General features: G+C 36.4%; 2 protein-coding genes across 2 annotated transcripts in view; one reads left to right on the plus strand and one right to left on the minus strand.

Annotated features, from left to right (window-relative positions):
- The window catches only part of SYN2 (synapsin II), a 196,166-nt gene that overhangs the window by 92,569 nt on the left and 78,636 nt on the right, over nucleotides 1–24,961 (plus strand). The window contains exon 5 of the mRNA XM_080386165.1: nucleotides 4,433–4,522. Within this exon, the coding sequence (XP_080242291.1) occupies nucleotides 4,433–4,522 (90 nt within the window). The remainder of the gene's footprint in view (nucleotides 1–4,432; nucleotides 4,523–24,961) is intronic.
- TIMP4 (TIMP metallopeptidase inhibitor 4) overlaps nucleotides 4,533–24,961 on the minus strand; it is a 45,621-nt gene continuing 25,192 nt past the window's right edge. Inside the window, exons 2-5 of the mRNA XM_080386207.1 lie at nucleotides 17,656–17,753; nucleotides 11,788–11,902; nucleotides 11,084–11,208; nucleotides 4,533–10,911 (exon numbers count right to left, since the gene is read on the minus strand). Coding sequence (XP_080242333.1) covers nucleotides 10,714–10,911; nucleotides 11,084–11,208; nucleotides 11,788–11,902; nucleotides 17,656–17,753 — 536 coding nt within the window. The 3' untranslated portion in view covers nucleotides 4,533–10,713. The remainder of the gene's footprint in view (nucleotides 10,912–11,083; nucleotides 11,209–11,787; nucleotides 11,903–17,655; nucleotides 17,754–24,961) is intronic.

Consider the following 24,961-nt stretch of genomic DNA (forward strand, 5'->3'; position numbering starts at 1 on the left):
CAGCCTAAAAATGGACTTTAGTACATTTTTCATGGTGCCGTCTGAAGGGGGTAAAGATGTCAATGGGTCATTATCTTTACTAGTTTCCTATAATAGAGATGTGACATAAACCAGCCTGTAATCTAAACCAGATCATCTCTCAGCTTCATAACCTACAGACCCCTGAAGAGACCTCTGTGGGATGGTTGTAGGGAAAAAGGAGCTTCTCTTTGTATATTGAAAAGGAAAATCCAATTGCTGAGGACCCCATCTGTGCTCGCGTGTAATGATATAATATATTCAGGCATAATTTATTCTAGTATGCAGTTTACAGAGAAATACTAAGAACCTCTACAGCATTTCCATGGAAAGCTGTTTTTCATCAATTCTTAGTCTTACAAAGGAATGATTTAAGTATACAGTAGGATGAAACTTCTACTCTGTCTAAACATTTGATCAGCATAACAACCCAATCTTTAAACTATTTTACATCATCTGCTTCTAAGTAATACATGTTCAAAGCAAGCTGGCAGCGATATTGAGGTCATATTAGAAACCTGGAGATTTTATTTTAGTAATATCAGCCACGGACACTGATACACATTTCATATATTTGGGAAAAGGCAAATTTATATCTGGAAATCCAGACGTAAACTGGTATTGCATGGAATTTCTTCACTCTTTAGATGTATCCATGCCTTAGAGCAATCAAAGATAAGATAAATCTCAGCTAAAAGTGCAAATTTTTTATGACAGAGGGATTCAAAAAGTGTTCACCCATCAAAGTTTTCCTGTTTCTCCAGTCCTAGAGGCTGCCAACTCATCTGTTTTGGTGAAGCACACTATCTAGGGAATTTTGTGGTCATTTTAGTTGTTACTCTGAAGTGTTAGATGACTGGTTGGAATTCTTTCACTGTCAGAAGAAGCAAGCCTTAGCTTGTAAAGAGGACAGTTAATGAATACTCACAATAAAGGAAAATCTGTGACAGTAAAGGTTTTATAGCACACAGCTCAGTGGTGCTTCCCTAATAGGGAACAACTGTCCAGGGAAACGTGAAGTAGTTTGTTGCATGAAAATCTTAACATACCAGGAAATTCCCCACTGGAATGGACAATGGTATATATCCTTCTGCCTGGCAAGAGTGATCAGAAGCTTGCTGGAATTAAAGGTAACACAAAGCAGCATCTCGAGTAATTAATTTTAAATATCATCTCTAATTATCTGAAAGTTTGTGCAGTTCAGAAAAAAATCTGAGCGTTTCAGGGATGACGTGTTTAATTAAGCACAATTTAAGTCATCTAAAGCGATAAGCAAAGTCGTTATTATAATCTTTATGAAGTTAGTAAAGCAATTTTTTTTTTTTTTGTAACTGCACTGCTTGATTACAGTACAGTCTATGCAGTCAAATTTATAGTGGTCCATTTTTACTGTACTGAAACCCTATAAAGCTTTTATATGAAGTCAAAGGGAGCAAGTGTTTTTCTAATATTTCTTCTTATCTGTATCATACTTTGTTGGAGAGGAGAAAGCTGGTGCTCTCTTGTTTCTTTATGGAGGAGCAATCTATAGGCCTAGATGTGAAAGCATTTAGTCCCTAGCAGAAAAGAGAAGAGCTGACATTACAAAGTGTGGTACAAAATCCCACTATTTTCCTTCAAAATAACCCAACCTGAAAACCCGACGTATATGTACTTGAGAGTATCTCTCTTTGAGCTGAAAATAAGATGCAAAATTTGAAATGAGAAGTAAATTCAGCTAGCTAATAGGAGCTAAAAGAACTTTTTTCCACTCTCTTGTTTTTTCTGAAGATGTTGAAAAGACTCCTGCTGAAATAGTAAGCTCCGTGCATTTCTCTTTTTAGATAATTGTTAAAATCTCCCATGGTTTTCGGCATACATGTAAAATACTTTAAATTTAGGGTGGCTCTAGCAGTATTCTCCATTTCATGAACATCCCATATGTGAAAGCGTTCAGCATAGAGTTTGATAATAATTCAATAGTTTATCATTTAAAAAGATGATGCTCTTGCCTAGGGAAGAATTTAATAAGCTTTACTGTGATTTAAAGGTGTAATTTAAGGTCATATTAGCTAGCCCAGTAAAACAAAACAATTTAAAAGCTCTAATCAAGGCAAAGCATTAATACGGTCTTTGTTGTTGTAGGTTTGTGTTTGTTTTTTTTTAATTAAAGTCTAAAAAATGTCAATTCAAGCTTGTTAGTGTCGTTTCCAGCAGACCTTTAAAACCTGGCTTTCAACATGGCATTCCATGTTCACCCTGTTGGTAAGCTCTGTATAGCTTCCACTGCCCAGGTAACAACAGGATTTTCGAAGTGGTCGTCTTTGATCTGTGTAACTCGTGTGTTTTTGTTCAGCTTCTCAAAAGGAAAATATGAAAAGGTATAGTCCAGATAACACTTAAAAACTGATAGAAATTAATTAAAACATAAAGGAAATTATTTTTCATAAACCACCTGGTAGGAATCTAGGGAAAAAAGAAATATTTGTGGCAGTTTAAGGATGTACAATTAGAATGCCAAAATTTTATGTGAATTTGGGTTGAATTTATCAAGTCACTTTCTGGGGGGAGAAAAGTTGGGCAAGAGGTTCCTAAAATTGTAGACACACAGGTGAAGCAGGGGAATCTTGAGTAATTTCTTTCCTCTGCTTCAGGAAATTTAGGCCCACTTTTCCTACGCGCTATTTCATACCTTAAGTACTTGATTAGAGGGTCTTTTAGAGTGATACATGTCTGTGTATCTGTGGCTGATACTATTTTATTTTAAGTAAACAAACATTTGCTAGTATTAATCTGAATTATAGCTTTCTTACCTCTTGAGTGAATGCTACAACCCCTACAAATAATGTCACTTTCTCACTGTCTTTACCCTGCTTTCAGTGAAAATGGAAAAGAAAATAAGGAAAACAATCACAGGAAATACAATCATGATTTTTTTTTTGTAAGGTTTTTACTTAAAGATAGATTTATTTTAATGTAATAAGTGTTTGGCAAAAATCATGTATTTGATACGCAGTATTTATTTATGAAATTTTGATTTTGGATCTTGGATAAGAACAGAAATATGTAGTAAGTTGTCAGGAATCCTATCTGCAAACCACCTTATTTTGGTAGCTGTGATAATATTTCCTTTCCTTGAGGTCTGTTTTGTACAGTACACTATCCAACTAGAACATCTTAAGATTTTGGTGAAAACTACTCATCATTAAGGTGTTTTCCACTGGACTTCAAAATTTAAGTATGTGTTTTACCAAACCTAAGTAAACACCACAAAATTAAACAAATACTGTATGCCAGCTGGAAATGTGATGCAAGGGTATCATAATTTTTTTCCCTTTAAACAGTTTTTACTATCCCTGCACCCTAAATTGCGTTAAGAGAAGGTATTTTGTCAAACTGCATGACGGACAGAGTTCTATTGTTCTTTGCTTTTTTCCTGTTTGTAACCAGCAAATCCCACTATTCAAACTGTTGTGCTAATTTGTTTATGTCTCATGTTGGCATAATGACAATTAAACACATCACAGGCATGTACAAGCCAGAGCTTTGGAGTCTTGAAACAATAGTGGTCTTCTGACTGCCAAAGTCGTCTTGCTCCCTAGAAACCTCACTTGCTAAGCTGTGATTTCAAGAGTGATTTAGTTTTTTGAACTATTGCAACATAAGGGTTGATCTGTTTGCTAAAGAGAAAGAGCAGCCCCAAAATAAGTTTTCTATTTAATAAAGAATTCTTAGCCTTTTTGTGTTAAAATGTTGTTTTCCTTTCTGTGTTAAGTTACTACAGCCCAGCATATAGGTAGCCTGGATATTTTGGAGAAAGGCCACAGAAAGAAAAAATTAGTAGAAATGGCAATAACACGTAGCCGTTTAAATGGGCAATATCCTTGTTTTGATCATGGAAGAATGGCCGTGTAGCTATGGTACATGGCTAGAGCCCAGGGAATCAAAATTCTCCTATTTGGTCTTTGCCTGGCTTGTTACATATGACATAGTTATGGCTCTTCTCTGTTTGCCAGTTTTGCAAAATTGTGTTTCAGTGTCAGTGAGGTGCCAGAGGCTAAATTAGTGTGAAATATGTCTGATCTTTAAAGACGGTAGCAAATGCAAAATCATAATGATTTTATTATCACAAAATCAGCTTAAACTATATAGACAATGAGATACCTGAAAACCAGTATTCCAACATGCTTCATTTTCCGTACAGGCTTAACTCTTAGAGGTATTGTTCCTTATTGATCTGTATGTGAAATTGAGCCTTGGGTGGATTAAAAAAGGTGCGCATGGGAGAGGGGAGGAGAGAGAAAGTGTATAATGTGTATGTGTATTTGCTGTTTATGAAACTCAGAAAAGGAGAAGCAAAATGACAGTGTGAGATTGTTTTGGTAGAATGTGGTTTCTTTCCTAAGCTTTTGTTTTGTTTGGCTTTATTTTGCAGTTTGCCCAGCTGGTGTCTGTCTACAAAACTCTGGGTCCAGAGAAGTTCCCTTTAATTGAGCAAACGTTCTATCCAAATCACAAGGAAATGGTACGTGCAAACACCAGTACTAAATTTTCTTGCTGTCTCTGTACAACAGGAACTGTAAACACACAATTCATTTCCCCCATTTACTGTAGATTTTAAAAGCCATTTTGGAAGCTTTCAGAGGGATGAGACAGGGTCACCACTTAAAAGCATTGTGCTGGTTAACTGCAAGGTTTTCAGATATGAAGGTAGTAATTTTTCAGCTAACCAACTTCAGATCTTAAGGAGATTAAATTCATATAAAGACACTGAACAACTATTAAAGCACAAGAAGTACTTTTACGGTTTGATTTCAGCCTAGTCCTTTATGATGTGTTCAAAGTGTTTGTTATCTTTGTTGATGATCCAGAAGGCTCTGTGTCGTCAGTGTGGAACTTTGAACTCTTTTAAAATCAGAGTGGTTATGACTTGTGATCTTCATGTACCTGAGCTGCCATTGATTCCCAGTCCTTTACAGACATAAATGCAGTTCATAACGAGAACACTTACAACCATTACTTACCACCTCTCTTATGCTGCAGACATCTTTTTCTTTCTTTTCTTCTGGTTTCCAAGCAGAAATTCTTCCCTGAGTGCATTTTTCTAGAGAAAACACTTTGAGTACTGAAACTGGAGGGTGGCTATTTGCTGATTGACTAGACAGCAGAGAAGCATCAATTATTTTTAGAGTATAATCCATTCAGCATGTGTCACACAGCTCTGATTCAAGTACCATTGCAAGGTCGTGATGCAAATGTTAGTTAGCTGTTTATGTAAGGTCCCCCCCCCCAGTTGTAATTGCTGTGTGTCTGTCTTGAGACTCTGGCTAGCACTTCGTTATCATAGGTGACATCTGAGATAAGCCTCAGTGACTAAGATTTCTTCTGAAGTCTTCTTTCTCCCACATCCATCTCATCTTTTAGTAATAAACACAGCATGGTGCAGTTCTGCCCTATTTTTGTACGTATTGCAAGCGTGCCAGGATGGCGCTTCGTGCTGCTTTCCCAGTTCTCCCTGGTTTCTTTGGACTACTAACTCACAGATGTTTCCACTTCTCTTGTCACATAGGACACTTCTGAAAAGAGCTTTCAGCACTATTATCTCTTTAGTAAATTTGCTACACAGGAGTTTTGTAGAGCCAAAGGAGAATGGTACTGATCTGGAGCAGCAGATTTAAGTGGTGTCCCAGACAGTCAAATCTTTTCAGAATGGGAGGAGTTTCTGTTGATGGGTTTGTCAGGAAAATACACAACTTTAAAATTTTTTTCTTATTATATTTTGTTTTATGCAAAGGGAGTGTTTTATGCCTCAGGGATTCATTCATAACAGGTGGAGAAGCAGATCCACATCTCACATTATGCAAGATGCTTTTTTAAATGGTAGTAAGTTTTATATCTCTCTATTTTCCTGAGAACGTCCAAGATTAAAGCTGGTTTATAATTTCCTGCAAGCAATTTGTTGTTCTTTCTTCAGTATTTTATCAGCTATTATTCAGGCTCCCCAGGGAAGTGATCATGGCACCAAGCCTGTCAGAGTTCAAGGAGCATCTGGACGATGTTCTTAGTCATATGGTTTAGTTTTAGGTGTCCTGCGAGGAGCAGGGAGTTGGAATCAATGATCCTTATGAGCTCCTTCCAGCTTGAGGGATTCTATGATTTTATTGAAAAAGCAGGCCTTTTAGTGCATTGCTAAATTGCAGTACAGAGAAACAAAGAAAATATCCTCTAATGTTGGGACAAGAATTAATGTGTTAGCTTTTAGTTTCAGTTACACCCTGTAGAAGGTCTACCAGTTTGATTGCAACCTGCTGTCTTGAGCAACTGATTGAATTCAAATTCAGTAATAGAATACAAACATGAACATGGGTGTATGTGTTTATAAGGCATATTTTGCTTAAGTGTGTAACAACTATTTGAGTGGTTTCTTCCCCTCTTTGTTCCTCTACATTGCTCATTAATGTCTGAACTGATGTTTTGTCTTTTGTTCGAACTTTTGAATATTATTCTCCACAGCTGAGTGATTTTCTTACATATTTCTACGTAATGAATGTTAATCTAGAGAAAATGAATGCATTTTGGTACTGCATTGCCATATGTGGTTTAGAGGTGCTGTAATAACTGATTGTGATAAACCTCATTTGTTTGTCTTTTTCATCTGAAGAAAATATTTGGAGATTTGTGGCTTGAAAAATAGTTGGGGAACATGGCACAATATAACATTTTATTCAAATTTCTAGAATGGGCTGTAAGATGATCTGGATATCGGAGTCTTCTAGTCGATAGATTGAAATCATAGCATGCTGTTTAAATTTTGTTGATTTTTAAACACTGATTATTAATAACTGGCTTTATTTGCGTTAACTTTTACAGAATTTGGCGTTTACAGTTTAAAACAATTTTTTGTAGTTCCGCTTGTGTTCACTCCTTCCTTTCTTGTTCTCCAAATTGTAACCTAGAGCTCTCTCCCTCCCCTCAGTACAAACCAGTTGGGGCGAGGGGGGGAGCAGGGGAAAACTCCAAATCTCTGTGAATTGAGTTTTCAGCTGAGCGTGCCAGAGGTGCAGTTGTGCTTCTGTTTCTTTTACTTCTTTCATACTAGGGTGATCATTTGTACTGAGTCTTTAGACAGCAATACAAGGTAAATAAACAAAGATGCCATTCTTTTGTGTAAAAATGGAGCTGCTTTAATGAAACACTTTTTGAAACAAGAAACATTCATCTCAGACTGATTATACAAAACACTGTAAGGCTTTTTAACCTCATTGCTAGTTGAGTCATATCTACAGCCTTTCCCTCAGTAATTAGTTCTCTTTGTTTCACTACATTCCCACCTCTTACATTCTCTGTCATGAAAAGAACTCTGGCTTTTCTGACATAATTGTTGGACAATTTAATTAAAACTTAACTGGAACATGAGAAAAAGCCAGTAATATTCAAGGTGGTGTTTCTTCTACCATTCACCTGTACAGTCTCCCTTCTTCATTCTTTTCCCTACTCTTATCATAAGTCATGTGAGTCATTTTCAGATTAAAATCAAATGTTGTACCAGGCTATACTTCTCCTCTAACCTTTCATGTAACACATACACAGTTTCAAGAAGTAAAAATAAAATGTAAAAATATTCTGCTGTTGATAATATATCAATGCCACTAGAGCGAAAATCTTGATAGGAAAGTAACATATTCAGAATGCTGCGTTGAAGTTAATCCTTTTCATAATCTGTATCAGTTCTGAATCAAAGGGAAAATAAAAACTCATTCTGCGAGGCTTTTTTTGTAAAGCTTTTCTTGCCATATTTATTGATATGCAGGGGAAAAAAATCCCACTTTGTACTTTTGTACATTTGTATAAAAAACTTCATACCTTGCAGGAAGTTTGGCCAGATAAGTGCTCAGACAGAAATCAAACTGGATGGCCATTCGTTTTGAAACACCTTGTGTTATATTTTATGTTATATTGTGTTATATTTTATGGCAGGTCAAATATAAAATGTTTTTACAAGTAATTATGGTGTACAATTCATATTACAGTTTGTTCATAAATATCGAAGAGAACAATTATTTTTACAAGGTACATAAAGAAGGCAATCTGAGTTGGGTTAGTTGAGTTTAAGGTCTAGTTACTGTAAAACTGAAGTAGAAACAGAACTATGTTGAGTTAAAAATCAGAAAATATCTGTTTGCTGTGGAGTGCTATTCAGAAGATACCATGACATCAAAATGGATTTGGAAACAAATGCTACACTGTACATGTACTGAATATTAATTAGCCATGTCCCGGATTCAGACTTTGTATGGTTATTAAGCTCTTACAGGCTTGTCTAGGAATTGTTTTGGTTTGACGTGAGGAAATAAGGTTTGTTTTTTAAGTCTTTCTGTAAGTTTGTAATATAAATGCACAACACTGACAATAAATAGCAATGTCAATATTGTCGCTGCTACATCAGCTCCTTTTTAGAAGAAATGTAGCCTATTTATTTCATTTATATAAGTAGCCATAATAAGTCCATGGTCCAGATTATTGTTAGGTAGTTTTTGGTTTGTCTTTAGCAAAACAGAAAACAAGCTAGGCTTTACATTTGGCAGCACAAATATATGGTGCTTTGATTTAGGATTGTAACTTAAAAGAGAAACACTGCTTTAAAGTAAATAACGAAACATTGGCTATTGAGGAACATATGCTCCTCAAAGGAATGATGGCATGCGTTCCTGTTGGCCTTGCACCCTTTGCACTTCATTGGAATTGCATACATTTAGCCACAAAAAAAAAAAAAAAAAAAAAAAGTAAAAAAGAATACTTATTCTCACAACAGTGTTTTCAAAACTATCCTTTAAATACGGATTCATGCAATTGTCAAAACAAACATTAGAAACAGGAGCAGAATATGTCACAAAAGTCACATATACAGGTGTTTTTTTCAAGTATGCATTATATATCCAATACAACATCCCTTAGGGGGTGACAAGGTACATGGGACACGCTGAGGTTTTTGTCCAAATGACAACTTCATCGAATCAAATGGAAGATGCCCATACACTTAAAGATGTACGTATCTTCTATGTAAGTTGGAGTCCCAATGATTTTGTAAGGACTCTGTTGGAAACAGACTGAAGGAACTATTTGGGACACTGGACCCTTGAACCAACAGGCAGTAACAGCTTTGATTCTTAATGAGCCCATAGGCTGGAAACATCACACTATGGTTAGCAGGAATGAGTAAAGCGTTTGTGTTAATCCTTGAGATAGACTTGATCTAACCAGACGAGAACAGAACTGTCTAAATCTCTGCCTCTTGTTAAAAATTCTCATATGTGGAATATGTGAGAGTAATTTCTAGCCAAAATTTAGAATGAAGTGAAAGAAACCCAATGAAGAAAATAGGAGAGTAAAATATATCAGAAATGGCAGCTATTACAGATTCATATCCTGCACGATGGTTCTCATTCAGTTTCTAGAACCCAAGCAGCTGGACCACTGTCTAAACTTTGGCATTTACTGAAATAATTTCTTAAGTTTTACCACTATGAATTGAGTTACTTTTGTAAACTTAAATACTTATGAGATTAGTTACTACCTACAGTAATCAATTCATAAAAGTCAGGACACTAAAAAACTAAAAGGCAAAATATGTGGTAAAACTTTTCTAGTATAAATTTATGAGTTACAAAATTCAATAAGACAGATTATGATTGGTATTCATGAATGAAAAATCATTAATGTAAATTTAAACTAAAATATGGTGAAATATTTGAGAGCTTTTTAGAAATCACTTGCAATGTAAGTTATTCGATATATATTGCATATATATTTTACAGGAGTTTCTAAAGCCAAGGCTCTTAACGGTGCTGAAATACAATGACCTAATCACATATTTAGAGAGGCATTATCAAGTACTGCAGCTGCTGTGATGATGGACATGGTTTCTGTAAATAAAAGCAGTTTTAGCCTGTCATTATTTGTGTTGGTTCCATAAAATGCTGAAGCATTAGAACATCTGGCTTCTCTTTCAGCAAGGTATAGCTAGTCCATAGCAGTATCGACTTGGGTAAGAGGATTTTGATTATCAAGGCTGTTTTTTAACTTAGTTATCAAAGCAAGTTACAACTCTGTAGATAAAGAAAGCTGTGATGTAACACTCAAAATATGGAGCACGTACTGTTTTAATCACAGAAGCGTTCAACTTGTTTCAACAGATAAGGAAATACAGGGAATTTTTAATCTTTTTTCTTTTAATAGCACATTGTTATAATACTTTACATATACACTGTACAATAATTCTTTTGTATCAGAAGACTTTCATACAGAAAAAAATAGTTATATAAAACATTCCGTAGTTCATCAGAAAGATTTTTGAATAAAACCTGGGGCTCTCTTAATCTGTAGGTTAACAGAAATAGGGGGCAAAACTCTGGCAATTATTTTGTTCTCATACATTCATATGGGTAAAAGGGAAACTTGTTATGCCTTAGAGGACACAGAGGAGCACTCTCAGCTTGAGCCTCTCTGTACAAAGCATAACTGTACAGAGTAGCTACCTTCAGGAGATTTGTTCCTCATCTGGCGTGAGTGCCAATTCCACAGACTCGTACTTCAGCTGTACAGGACAATTTGTTTTTGTTTCTAAGCAACAGATACATTAGACGATGGCAATTCAAAGCTGTGAGCGTGCAATGTTTGATGGAATTAGACTCCAAAGCTTTTTAGGAAGTGATCTTTTTAAGGTTCGCTGATATCAATAAACTCTTTCTCTGGGGGAGGACCACCTCGGTACCAGCTGCAAGTGCCATCGCTTCTCTTGATACAGGCGTAGTGCTTGGCTTGGTGCCCATATAGCTTTCTTTCGATCAGCCAGTCTGTCCAGAGGCACTCATTTGGCATGGTGATTGAACAGGGCACCATGTAGCAGGTAGTAATCTAAACGTAAAATAGTACATTAATTCAGTATATTGCAGGTTTCTTTAAAATGGTATTTATTCTCAAATATTATGAAGTATATGGTGTATAAGAGAACAGTTCCCACCAATGAAAACTGCTAGTGCCTGTAAGGTGGGCTCCACCATCAGACAGAGTTTCGTTCTGTACTTACTTTGCAGCCACAGCCCATCTGATATCTCTGATTAAGACTCTTCTTTTGAGACAAGGATAAATCATCCCATGGTTCAATGTAGTTGCACAAATGGATGAGGACTTTACCATCACTTGAAATTTGACCTACGGCATGAAAAATAGGGCATGCAAATAAAACTGTTTTCTAAATACTGGGATGAATTGCAAGAATACCTAAAGTTTTTAAGTAACTGCACCAAATTAGTCATATTTCACCCTTTTTTCAATGAATGTAATTACAACTGAGAGAACTATTCTGCTGATTGCATGCTGAAAAAAACATAAAAGATGTAAGAAGGATATTTTTCAAAAGATGATGATAATCTGTAATTAGAACCCCAAATCTGCATACATGTAGGCATGTGGTGTCTCATTAAGCATGTTTACATTCCTGGGAAAATCAGTACTGTTGCTTTTAAACAAATAATTGCATACTTCCTATTTACTAATTACATAGTTACTGACCTTGACTTCCTTTAAAACTTTAAGATTGTTGGATGAAGTATGGAAAACACATAAGATCACAGTATAATTACAGCTTTACAAAATATTTACATTGTGTAGTGTTTGTATTATTTAGTACAAAAATATATTCTTTTTTAACAAAGGCTTGCATTTTTTTGTGAAGACAACCTAAGCTGTTATTTTTGGTTTCATAGGTATATTAGTCTTGCTACATTTTACCTGTCAAAAGATACTGTTTTTTGTTGTTAGCTTCTAGCTTCACTCCACAGAGTGACGAATCAAAAGGAGTATAGACATATTGGACATCCTTGAGCTTTTCAAAGCCTTTAAACATCTGAAAATGTTCAGAAACAGAAAGTCAGCAGTGAAAAACAAACATGAATAAACTGTTGCAAGTAACAGCTGAAAGAAGTATATGGTGCAGCTCTTTAATGAAAGCTGTAGAGTCTGAACTTATATGAGAAAATACCAAAAATTAGACACCTTCTCTGCACTAAATGAAATGCGTCTTATTATTTTCAGAAGGAAATTAGATCTTCAGTGGTTTGTTTTGTGGGGGGTTTTTTTAATTATTTTTAATATTTTTTTAAGTTTCTAAATGTGCTTTTTCAGTGTTTTTAATGGCTCTTTAAAGCTTTTCCAATTTATATTCTACTGGCATCTTCCACTTAAGGAGTAATGCAGAGACCACATTCGTCTTAAACAAGGTGCTACAGCACTGTAAGATGAAAAAAATTCTTGATATATTAATATGGGAGATTTTATCTTGACCATTGTAATGATGCATGTCTTCAAGGACATGAAACGTGCTAAGAAACTGAGCATTGTTCTTATATTCAGTCATGAAAGCAAGCTCCTTTTCCACATCCAGAGTTTTGCCCGATGCATCCTTCTCAAATAATGGTTGGAAAATGGGATCGGATAAAACCAAAACGGATAGGTTCAGGATCAAAGCCTGCGCAGCGTTCAGATTGCCCACTCCTTAACTAGCTTTTCCAACTAGGAAAATAATTCTTAAATAAGCTGTTTAAAGATCAAACTGAATTCAGTTGTGTCCAAATGTGAGAAGGAACCATAAGATGCTAATCAGCCTCGGAACGCCTGTCATCGCCTAATGTGACATAACGAATTCCCAGCGCCTTGGGGGCCCCGCTTGGTGACCTCATCCCATGTGCTGGCAGCCACGGGCGGTCGCAAGGCTCCCAGCTCCCAGGGGCAGGCTCTCCCAGTCGCGGCTGGCGTCACTGGAAAATGTGTTCCTCTTGCTCAAGTTCTCTCAGGAGATTTAAATAGTACAGGGCACCGGAAAATACACGGTAATATGTTGATTTTTCTGAGGTTTTGTTTATGGAATGGAAGAAGCCAAAGCTGTTGTAATTGGGCTTCTGATCCAAAAATATTAGGTGTGAATTTGAAATGCTTAGTAGAAAAAAACCAAACACAACAAACCAAATAAAAAACCAAACTGGTATCCTGTACAAAGCAGTAGTGAAAATAATAGGACAATGCATATAATGATGATGAAACGCATCTAATTTTATTAAATTAGTGTGGTGTGTCGGCCCAAAATAGAAGTTCTTGGGGAGATGGCAGAGCAGGGAAGCAGCGGCCTGGGGCAGGGACCTCCCTGACCGCCAGCCCCCCACCTCAGCAGGAGCCCCAGGCCTTCCTCGGGATTCCTGCTGTCTTTGAAACTTGAATCCCCTGCTTCTGCTATGCCTAGATATGCCCTATTCGGGGTATGAGTACTGGGCATGGGTGCCTAGTACATACTGACTGTGAGCTGCACAGGTATCCTCTGATCCGTGTTCTCTCTGTTCAGAATCCTGGGCTGGGATGGACAGTAGGGTGCAACTTCTCTTCTAATACCTCATCACTTGATCTAAATTAAGAGGCATTATGCAGACAACACAAATTGATTTAGGTATTAAAAAAAAAAGATAACTCCATGCCAATTTACAAAGGAGAGCTAGTTAATAAATGAGTTTAATGTTTCTTTTGTCGGTGTTTTTTTGGTTGCTTGGTTGGGGTTTTGTTTAAACTGCAGTCTGACCTATCTCAGGTTTTGACCTAGATATTTTTTAAAGCATTTCTTAAGTTTATAACCTTCTGTTTAATTCAGTAAATCACATTTGATCTTCTCAGTCGTATTCTCCCGTCTCCTGGAAGTGTAAAAGGATAAGCTTTCTCTGTAAAGGGATGAGCTGGCTTGATTCAGTTCTGCATTCTGGTGTGGTCCATTTACATTTGAGGTTCTGCTGAGGTAGGAGAGTAGGATGAGGGACTGGGAGAACAGAGAGATGTGTACTAAAGTCTGAATTGTCCCTGTCCTTCTGAGGTATGTAACTGAGACCCGTACATGGCTATTGCTTGAAGATGTTAGCATACTTTTCTTTTAAAACTATCTATATGATTTGCAGTATCTCAGGCTTGCTGCTGTTATACTAATTACATCCTTCTCTATTATCCAAGCATTTTCAACTATATCAAGGCTTATTTTATTAGCTTTATATAGTGATTAATATTTAGCTTTAAAACTGCATGCATTATTATAAAGCATAAATACTGTTGTGTTTAGCTTAAATACTGCCTCGTATTCCCACTGTGAGGGGACCCACCCTCTTGTAAAAGGATTCTGATTCTTTCAGTGGGTTTCCATCCATGCAGCTCATGTGGAAAATACTTAGCAATTTTGCTTATGCTAGTTCAGTTTGGTAAAATGTGTTGATTTCAGGTATGACAGTAATATCTTGGGCCTTACTTCGGTACTCTGACAATACAGGACAAAGCATCACAAAAGCTAATGGCGCTGTTTTGATATTTAGCTGGCTCCTCAGAGGAAGTATGATGACCAAGTCAGTAGGAATATTATGAAGACAAATTTTCAATTGTATGTAAATAATGTATTTTTTTCTCTCTTTAGTATAATGCTGTAAATGTTACAAAAAAAGAGAAATGAACAGTAATTGTATAGCTTCTTAACATGCCAACCCATATATATTAAATTAATAAACCCCATAATTATTCTTTTTTTTATTTCTGAAAATTAATACCAAAATCATATTTAATATCTGTATTTTTGGACAGAAATGTTTTAATGCTAAGCCTAATGTACTGGATTTAAAATAACAGAAATACAATTTTTGTAACAGAAGTAGCATAAACAGCCACACTAATATTACATGTCAAACAGCCCAGAGAGTAATATAAAAGAGAAACAGCAGCATTTTGTTGGATTTACAGTTGCAGTAAAATGTAACCTCTATAGGTTCTGTGTTTCTTTCCCAAAAGGGGAGAAGAATTGCTGAGGGAAGTCAATGTAATGAATTTAAATGAATTTTAATTTAATGAATTTTAAATGACTGTGACTGTGGCTTTAAAAATATTCATCAAAACTAATACCAAGTTGATAATAATGTTTTAGTTTAGTATCCATCAATATGTATATTGATAGATACTACAGCTCAAAAGAGATGATTAGAGAATCTATTCTTACTGTGTTACATGAAGCTAATTCTTAGCATATCCCTCCAGTGCTGTAGATGCTTGTGCAGAGGGTTAGCCAGAAACTCGTGATCGGTGCCATCTGACAGTGACAGGACTGTTCAGTTTGTCGTGACTGCAGGGCATCACATTTACGGCATGGGAAATCAGTCCACAAGCACTCAAGAAAAACTGCAATAGTGAAAAGGGAATATTCTACCGTTTGACATACACTGATGTTTAACTTCTTTTAGATGCTACCCATCTGAGGGGGAAGGTAAGAAATAGTGTTATCACGTTGTTGCTCTGGTCAACCGAGTGCTCAGTTATTGAGGGAACCGAGATACACAGATGAGGTCACCAATCTGTGAGGCTCAGTTTGAAGATCTCTGACAAGCTATTTCTGTGATATTAGTCTGTAAATCATCCTGCTCCGTGGGGGTGGCCAAGTCTGGCCAACTGCATACAATTTTATATTATTTTAATCGATTATTTTACACCTACAAATGTTTACAGGCATGAATTATTTACAGTTCTTTTTACTTTTGTAACGATGCAGAATTTATCCATAACACATTCCTATAGTACATCTGTTAATTTAAAGGTGAATGTTTCTCAGTAACTTTTCAGTATACACAGTCCTGCTTATTTTTCACCGGTATGCCTCCTCTGAATTGTATGCTTTAATATGTCAGGTTACGTCACTGTGTCAGTTCCTGTATGGTTTCCCAGGCGCGGGCACAGCGGCCTGTATGGGTTTGTTTCAGTGCCCCAGAGTTCGCTAGCTGCCCCAGAAAAGATTTGCAGTTTACAGAAGCTCCTGTTCGCTCACCTGCTCTCCGTTGCGGAGATTTTAAGCGAAAATCCTTCTGCCGGGTTTGAGCAGGGAGCTGGGTCCCAGGGCAGCCGAGCAGCCTGCGTGCCAGGGTGGAGGCCTCAGCTCCTCTCTCTTCTTAACTCGCTTCTGGCCAGGAGTATGAATTTGGAGGGTGGGACTGCTATGATCCCTTTGTCTTTAATCTAAGCTTGTATGTATGATGTAGAGCATCTTTTATTAGAAAATAAATCTCTCTGGTTTGTCTAGTCCTAACTGACTTGCCTTCTGAAGCTTAGTGGAATTAAATGAAGATCTCTTACTGATGCCTGAGGTTTGAATAGGCCTCCCCTTACAAAAATTTAGGAGAAACTCCAAAGGAGTTCCAATATTTCAAAGATTTCAGTGTGCTGTTACTGAAGAACAGGATTATAGACTGAAAGCAATAAAACAGACTAGACTTCTCATTCTTCATTTTTGTGATGAAGTATAAGATGATTTGCATTTCTATAAAGTTACTGAAGTGTTGAGAGCAGCAACGGAAAATTAAAATGCTAATGGGAGGAAAGAGAATTGCTCTAGTATTTATATAATTATTTCTGTAAAGAAACATTTGAAAATGCCCTAAATCATTTCAGAAGACAGAAAGTAGCAGATGTTAAAGAGTTTGTGGGTTTGTTTTAGCAAGGTGAAAAGAACTGGCTTGTTGAAATTGCTATAAAACCTTAACAGAAGTCATGTATGATAACCGTCCTTGTGAATATTTTAGGATATTCTAGTTTACTGTAGATTTTTCTTAGTAAAACTCCTGTGAGGTGATCTACTGATAATACAATTTGAAGGACTGAATTTTTTTTGGAAGCATGTAGCTGTTAATAGTGTTCTCCTTAAGTGTTCCCAGTAAATGTCATAATAAAAATCAGTACAAGTAATTCAAAACAGTATGCTATGAAAAATAAGATAAAACCACCTAGAAAACTTCAGCCAACCAACCAACCAAAAAACCCCACTGATGCATACAAACATATCTTAATTGAAACAGATACCGATTTTTTGTGTATTCCAAAACCAGGTAGATCGTGGGCTTTTTTACATCGCTGAGTTTGACAGTGACTTTAATGAGATCAAGATATGTCATCTTAAAGTACATTAATCAATATATCTCCTTTTTGGAGCTGAACAAATGATGGAAAAGTCCTGTGAGATTCTGAATGAGTGTCCTTTTGGGTGCTCCCATTTTGTGTTTGCTTTCCTAGCAATGTTCATACAAATGGATTTTTGTTTATATGAATATCAAGGAAGGACTCCTGTTTTTGCAAATAACCCTATTCACTGATGAACAAAGGTCCTTGCTATTTCAGCTGGAAATGCTTTCCTCTGTTTATAACGTTTGCATCATCCAGTCAGAGAGTGGAAATATCATAATACAACATAGGTGATCAAGTATCCACCAGAAACAGCAAATGTATTGAAGACCATTCATAGATTGAAGTAAGTTTTCAGAAAGTCTCCATAAATCAATCATGAATAACAAAAATTTTCATCAAAATAGTTATTTAACAACTCATGAATGTCAGAACAGCTTTCTTTTCTTCCTTCCCTTCCCCACCCCCCCCCACCCCCCCTATATATTTTATTCCTACTCTGATCTATTCTCTGTAGTTCACCTGGGTCTAACTGTGGAGGCAGCTAGAGCCTTTTCCAGCTTTTAAAGCATTTAGGGCTAAATTGTAGTCATATACATAGGTTATCAGCATTGAACTTCAAAATAGCTAAGTGATGCCATATACCTTTATTTGTTTGATTTCATACCGGATCATTTTGTGGGTATCAAGAGGATCATCACTGGCAGGAACCACCTTTTCACTGGATATTTTTGCTCGAATCACTGTAATAGAAAAAAGATTTAAATGCAAATAAGCCTATGCCTAATTTTACAATCAGTAGCGGAAATTATATTGATAAATATTTAGCATTGTCTTTACACTTCAGCTAGAATTAGATTTTAAGGCTTGTTACTATAACACTAGATGGAATTGATTTCTGAAAATAAAACTAAGTGGGCTGCCTATGACATAAATCTGATTTTCCATGAATCTGGAAACCTGAATTAAGTTACCACTTGGTTTTGGCAAAAACTATCTATCAAAATCTTTGAAAGACTTTAATCCCATACAGTTTTTTTAAAACAGTCATCATTATAATCAGTGAGCAAAAGAAAGGGACACTTTGGCTGATGACAGAAGAATTGTTGATCAATTAAATAGACTTGAAGTTAACACTGAAAGATTGTGCCAGATTAAAGCATCAATTTTATGTATGAAATCAGAAGACAAGAAGAGAATAGTCTTTAATTCACTTTTCTGAAATTATAGATTTTAGAATTTTTCATAAGATGTCATTAATTGTGTTAACCTGTATAAATTAATTACTCCCTCTTTCGATACTTTTTTAAAAAAAAAATCCTGTTCTTCAAACAGGGAAGGTAGGAGATTTCATGAAAGAAGAAATGGCTTATTTTACTATCTGTTTGTTTGAGCATCCCTCTTGTATATGCTGTTTAAAATATACCAGGATTATTAGGCACAGAGGATAACAGGATTCTAAGAATATAGTATATGGCCAAAATTTTGGGGGGGGACTTCTATCCCCCAAAGGTACTCAGAGTCCTGTTTTTGTTCTGGGAGGCTGCTATTACAGCTCCTCTGCAGATGTAGTACTTGTTAGAGCAAACGATCTGTATCTGCATGGAGAGATACTGGTGAAGGCTGGAGCAATCAGCAGTTGAACCCCACTTCAAGTCCAGTTCTCACTGGGCAGATACGGATCTGTGAGAGGACATTGGCATCTGCAGGTATGAAATATTCTTCAGCAGGAGGGCAACTCTCAGGCACCTTCTCCTTTATCTTGGGTTTTTTGGTTGTTTTTTTTTTTTTTCATGCTGAAAGGAACCATTCTACCAAAATAACTGTGAAACAGGCATGAGGTTTCAGAGAGTAAGTTAGGTTAGAAGGAGTCTCTGGAGACCTAGTCCAGCCTCTCACTCAACTTGAATCAGGACGCTCAGGGCTGTGACCAGCTGAGTTTTGAGTATCTCCAAGGACGGGAGTTCTGCAGCCTCCCTCAGCCCCTGTCCCAGGGTTTGACCACTCTTACAGTGAAGTCCTCATACTTCCAGTTCACTGAAAAAACATAAAGCTGATGCAGAGGAAAACCTTTTGGCATCAAAATTGTGGTTTTCCCCAACAAAGACTTCTTTGATAGATTGACCTCCTAACATCATATCAAAAGAAAAGAAACTAGAAATCCAGACTGTATTACAGCATAATAGAGGTCAGTCCCATCTAATGATGGGCACTTCTCATTTCCTCACTTATTAGCAGAGTAAACTAGATGTAATAATCAACATGATGCTGATGCCTACAGCTTCAAAGCTTCAGGCGTCTATCTTCTGGCACAACACTCCCTCCTCCCAAGCCATTTAAACTCTTTTAAAGGAGCATTTTAGTCTTATGGGTTGGATTGGAAGAAAATAATTTTTTAAAAGTATGAACAGCAAATTCCTCATTTCAAATGGTTAGTGGCATCATCTCTTTAATCATCTGCAGATGTGTTATGTTCCCACAAATTAACAGTACTTCTTAAGTGCTTTGATCTAATTCCAGATAAAAAGTGTTGTGGATTCTGCATACTATACTGCTGGAAAGGTCAAATTATAATCATGTTGCTTTGTTTTGCGATGCTTTCCTTTGCATCATTACTTCCTAAAAAAAAGGTTTTCTCATTAAAGTGTCCATTCAATATGGAAGGTAAGGGGTGATACAACCGTTAGGAGCTAGCTCCATTATTTTCTTAATACCGTAAGATAGTTTATATACAGGCAATCTTTTCCTGCCTACTCAATGCAAACATTTGTAGGTTAATTAAAACTACTTTTCCTCTTGTGTTTAATGTTGAAACATTACTCATGTTCATATTTTTATTAAATTCTGCTTGTTAGCCTCTGAGAGGAATATTACAGATGATCGATGATAGCTCAAAGGGTTTCCATGGAGTTATGCAGGACTGAAAGTATATTTTGGGGTTTGTCATTAAGAGATCTTTTTCTGGGTATGTAGAAGAAAATGAAAACCATTTTTATGTTGTGTGTGTTTCATTTATTTGTTTGTTTAAGAGAAAGCTCCCAGATGGCGAAGGAAGACCAAATTGAGATTGATTTTTAAATTTTTTTTTTAATGACAGAAAAGTTTTATTGTTACAGGATGTCTAAATCTTTCATTATTTGGCTTTTGCTTTTCTATTCTGAAACCAGATTCAAATACACACGGATCTTTTTGGGCCTTTCAATCCTGCTGGGGTTTTTTCTGTGCTTTAATATTTCTTTTTTTTCAATCAGCGTCGTCTAGCTGTCTCCTAAAACCTCTGATTCATGTGGTTGCTTCTGTTTTTAACCACAAGCACTTCCTGATTTAGCATTCCTGGTCCTAACCATCTCCCTCTCTTCACTCGTGGTTCAGAGGGTGGTTATAACTTAGGATTCCTCCTAGTCTGCACTTCTTTTCAAGGAATGTTTTCAAGTATACCATGGCTGGCTTGGCTTCTCCTCGGTTTGACTGAGAACCTCTGGTTGTTTAGTGTAATAATGTCATTTTATCTGTCAGACGGTTATTGGTTCCGTATGAGGAATTTGCATATATGAAATACATATGCATAACCCTCATATTCTAATGCCAGTAATTGTCTGTCTCAAATTCGTTCTGCATTAAAAACATATACTGTTTTTCAAAAGACGTTCACTCTGATATTTCAGTAGTAGGATGCAGCACTTCTGTGGAACTCATATTTTGTAATTCATGGTACTTTTGTAAAATCTAAACTTTTATCCCCACTTTGTAGCTGGAGGCTGTCTCAGGTAACTGAACTGGGAGGATGTTAGTGTGATGAAAGCCGTGCAGCAGGGGCCAGGCAGACCCTCAGACCAGGAATGCTACTGGCCATTGCTGGCTCCCACCATTGCAGAGTCCCCAGTGCCGAGCTGCCCCCTCCCTGCTGGGATTGCCGGCACCATAGCGCATCACAGCTCTAGGAGGACGATGGTCTGCTTAGGAAAGAGTCCTGTCTATTAGACATTCTCTGTTAGAAATTCGCTAAGAATATTTTTATTCCTTCTTTCCCGAATAGTAATAAACATCTCCAAACCGTCTCTGCGTCAACAAAAAGTAATTTTGAATAGGGTAAAGGACAGAACTAAATATCATATCGGATATATCTGTGTTTATACAGTCCGGAGAAAAGTGTTGGGGTTTATACAAAACCAAAGTGTTTATATACAATACAGGCAGAAAGTTAGGCATTAACTGCATCTTTTCCAAACCTGGGTGATTTCTCTGTGAAATTAGCTACACTGATTATTTACCTTTAAATAAACTGTGCCATCACCTCATGTTTTAGAGATTTTTATGGTCATGAGGTACTACTTATACTAGTGGCTTTAAAAAAAAAAAAAATCCTCTGCTGTTAGATTAATTTTACACCACTACAGCGACATACACAATGAAATATGACAGGCAACGCAATGAACTGTGCAGTATACTGCAGGCCCCCTACCGAGTCATAGATAATGGATGGAATTGGACTAGAGTAAATCCTTGCGCTGTGTCCACTGAAATTTCGATGTTCCCTAAAAGTATTTTTTAGAGTGAGTTATTTCTAAGGTATTAACAAAAGGAAAACTGTTTAGTGAAGAATTATTCTCATTGTTACAAGTTAGTGTTATTAAAGAATATGTTCTTTATGTTCTATTTTATATAGTATTATTGTACTTGTACAAGTTTTAAGATGTTGCTATTTAGCCTTTATCCTTAACCTGTTGGTCACAGTACTACTGTTTGAAGAAGGGCAGCTTTACTCAACAAAAGTATATTACTCCTTAAAAAAGGAAACTAAATTGGAGTTTACTCTCCAAATTAACTATATTATCCTAATAGGAGATAAGGGAGAAGGTAAAAACTGATGAATAAATGAGATATTTTTTTCCCAGCATCTGTTAAATATTGGCAATTATACAATAAAAAATACTTACATAGGAAAATATTGAAGATATTACTGGACATAAGAATAAGAAATAGTAATTGCTTTTGTGCATTCTTATTTTCAATATATAAACCTAAAAATGATTAAAACATAAATAAAAATATAAAAAACTTGCTAAGAGGAGTATAAATTTTAAAGATGGACAGATAGGGAGGCAGACACTTTGAAAAGTGCTTTGAAAATCTCTTTTGTCATCTGTTTGCACTCTAAAAACACTCAAGCTACATCCTGAACTAAGTTGTCAAGTGTGTTAAGATTACAGTACCATGAGAAATAAAGATTACTGATAAACTCTTTTTTTGCTTAAGTTGGATTTAGTTTAGTATTTTTCTTTCTGGGATGTGATTTTTGTCAGAAGAAAAATATTTCATTGTCTTCTAGAATGAAAAGAGATTATTATCGCCATGGATGCATCCAGTTTGAAATATTAGCTATACTGGAGTTTTAATTGTAAACGGTGATAAACTATGTAATACCTAAGATTCATAAATTAATATATTTTTGGTTAAGGAGTTGCAGCTTAAAGCAAACTTCAACAACAAAAAACCCCACCCCAGCTCCAGAGTTAATGAGCCTCAGCCCTTCAGCAATAGGTAGGTTAAGGAATACAAAGGCAAGGTTGTCTAGACTAGGGTGCCTTAGCTGCTTTTCGTGAAATATTTCGTGAAAATAAGAGCTAGATCCTGTCCATTAGCCTTGCAATTGATCCTGAGGTCCATGAACACAGAAGTTCTGCATGCAGAGGAAGCCGTAGTACTGGGCTGTGCCAGCCATTTCTGTTCCTGGCTTGCCCTGGGGGTTGTCTCTTTTTTTTTGTGCACCTCCAAGCCACTGGCAAATTTTAGAAACAGGACCTCCATCATTGACAGTGAGTCAAAAATAGGCAGCTACCTAAACTGCAAATGTAAGTCTCCTATTTCTTTTCTGCATCCTTTCTGCTGAATATTCTTGCTGCTTGGCATAGGTTACCCCTCCTTAAGAAAATAGAGCAGAGAATCCTGATATGTCCAGGTAATTAGATCACTTTTTAGATTTGAGATCAGAACTAGGAGTAGTGACATCCTTCAAATAGGCTTATTGAGGAAAAGTCTGTTTCAGTTGTAGCCTCCACTTTACTTTAGACGAAATTTACAGACTACGTCATAGCTATCTGAATAGAAATTTAATCATTTTTAAGCAGTCCTCCTCACAAGAAATAATTAAAGTTGAATTCGTGTGACAGAAGTTTATAATCAGAGTCAGCTTTGCTACAAAAACCTTGAAATGAGACTTACAAAACTATCTTGACAGGAAAAGAAAGATGTAAATTACTAAAAAGTTATGAACAAAGTTGTGCTAATGATGCATGTGGCTTCCCCCTCACACCTTGTATTTTATTGTCTCTGTTTAGCCCTTTAATTTAATCACCTGAAATATGAGGAGTGATTTTTTAGTACTTATTTCTACCTGTCTCTTTAGTGTCTGACACTCCAATCGAGCTGTTGCCAGATGCGATTAGTATTGTAGGGACAAGGAATAAGTGGCAGAAGGAGAGGTTCCAAATAAAAGTGTGTTGTTATGTGGAGGGGGTGAGGATCGCATCTCCAATATTTATGGGAACCGATAGAAGAAAGCATCCAAATGTGCAAAAATAGAAAACGAGTGTTTTTCTGAAGTTACAGATCAGTTGGAGTATGCAGTGTGAAACAAAGCAGAACTATGGACACATAATATGTATGTGCATAATTTTGAAGGCCCCTATATTCAAATGAACTCATATATAAAAGTATGTCCTTTCACCAAAGTTAAAACATTCATATACACAATATGCAGCTCTTTGTGCTCACCCTTCCACTGTAAGATTACTTACATTTTTTATCTATCTATCAGAACTTCTTTCTTCTTTGGGGTGCAGTAGCTTAAACTTGCTACCTAAAGGTCTCCAATTCCTGGAGGATCACACCCAAAATACGGGTCGAGGGGAAATACCACAGTGACAGCTGCAGGATCCCCAGCCACAGAGACCGTGAGTTTATTCGGACGTTGATGTTTCAATTAAAAAATTCTTGTCCAAAAATCTTGACACTGTTGATTGGGGGTGGGTAGATATTTTTATCAAAAGCCTATATATAAAGTCTTTTTTCTCAAAAGATATTGATGAAAGAGATTTGCTCTTCTGGATTTTGCCTCATTGCAAACATTTTTGTGAGATCCAATGCTATTTTATATATCCAAAAGAAGTAAAGAGAGGAGAGGAAACTTGAAATCACAGAAGGGACTTTATTTCATTCCTCCTTACAACCAAAGAGCTGCTCCAGGTGGAATTTCTGTGTTCAGAGTAGTCTGGCCAGCATACACAATTACAGGTCAGATTTCCTCTAGTTCAAGTCAGACCTCTCTCTGTAACTGGCCAAGAAATTAAACGTGAACAACCAGAAAAGCCAACCAACAGTTTTTGAGCAGAACTGGCCTCATCTACCATATTCACCTAAACTCAAGTTATGGTAAATAATGCTAGAAGTCCAAGATAAACTCCCAAGGCAGAGTATAGACACACTATTTTGTTTACGTTCTTTGTGTCTAGGTGCCATAGATACTCTACTTGGTATATTATGGTCCAATCTTACAAACTCTTGTTTTCTTGAAGAGTAACGTTGGCAAGTAATGCTATTAAAGCTTGCCAGAGGAACCCAAGAACACAGTTTTGAATACTAGAGTTCCATGAGTACAGACATACAACAGAAAAAGAAGGAAAAAAAAGGCTTTAGATTGGAAACTAGACATTTGATATGCTTAACTTTTCTTGCAGAGAGGGGGAAAAAAAAAAAAAAAGTCAGCAGGCAAGGAGAATAATTTTAACCTCAAAAAATAAGAGGAATCTGCATGGAATTTGTCACAACAGGCAAAAATCAATAAGCCAAAAATAAAAAAATCAAAAAGCTTTGAAGCAATACTGCACAAATTACATAACATACAATAGATAGTTTGGATAGAATTCTAAATACAATAGTGTGTACTGGGTGC

The sequence above is a fragment of the Falco punctatus genome (assembly GCF_963210335.1).
Source record: "Falco punctatus genome assembly, chromosome: 4".
Classification (NCBI taxonomy): Eukaryota; Metazoa; Chordata; class Aves; order Falconiformes; family Falconidae; genus Falco; species Falco punctatus.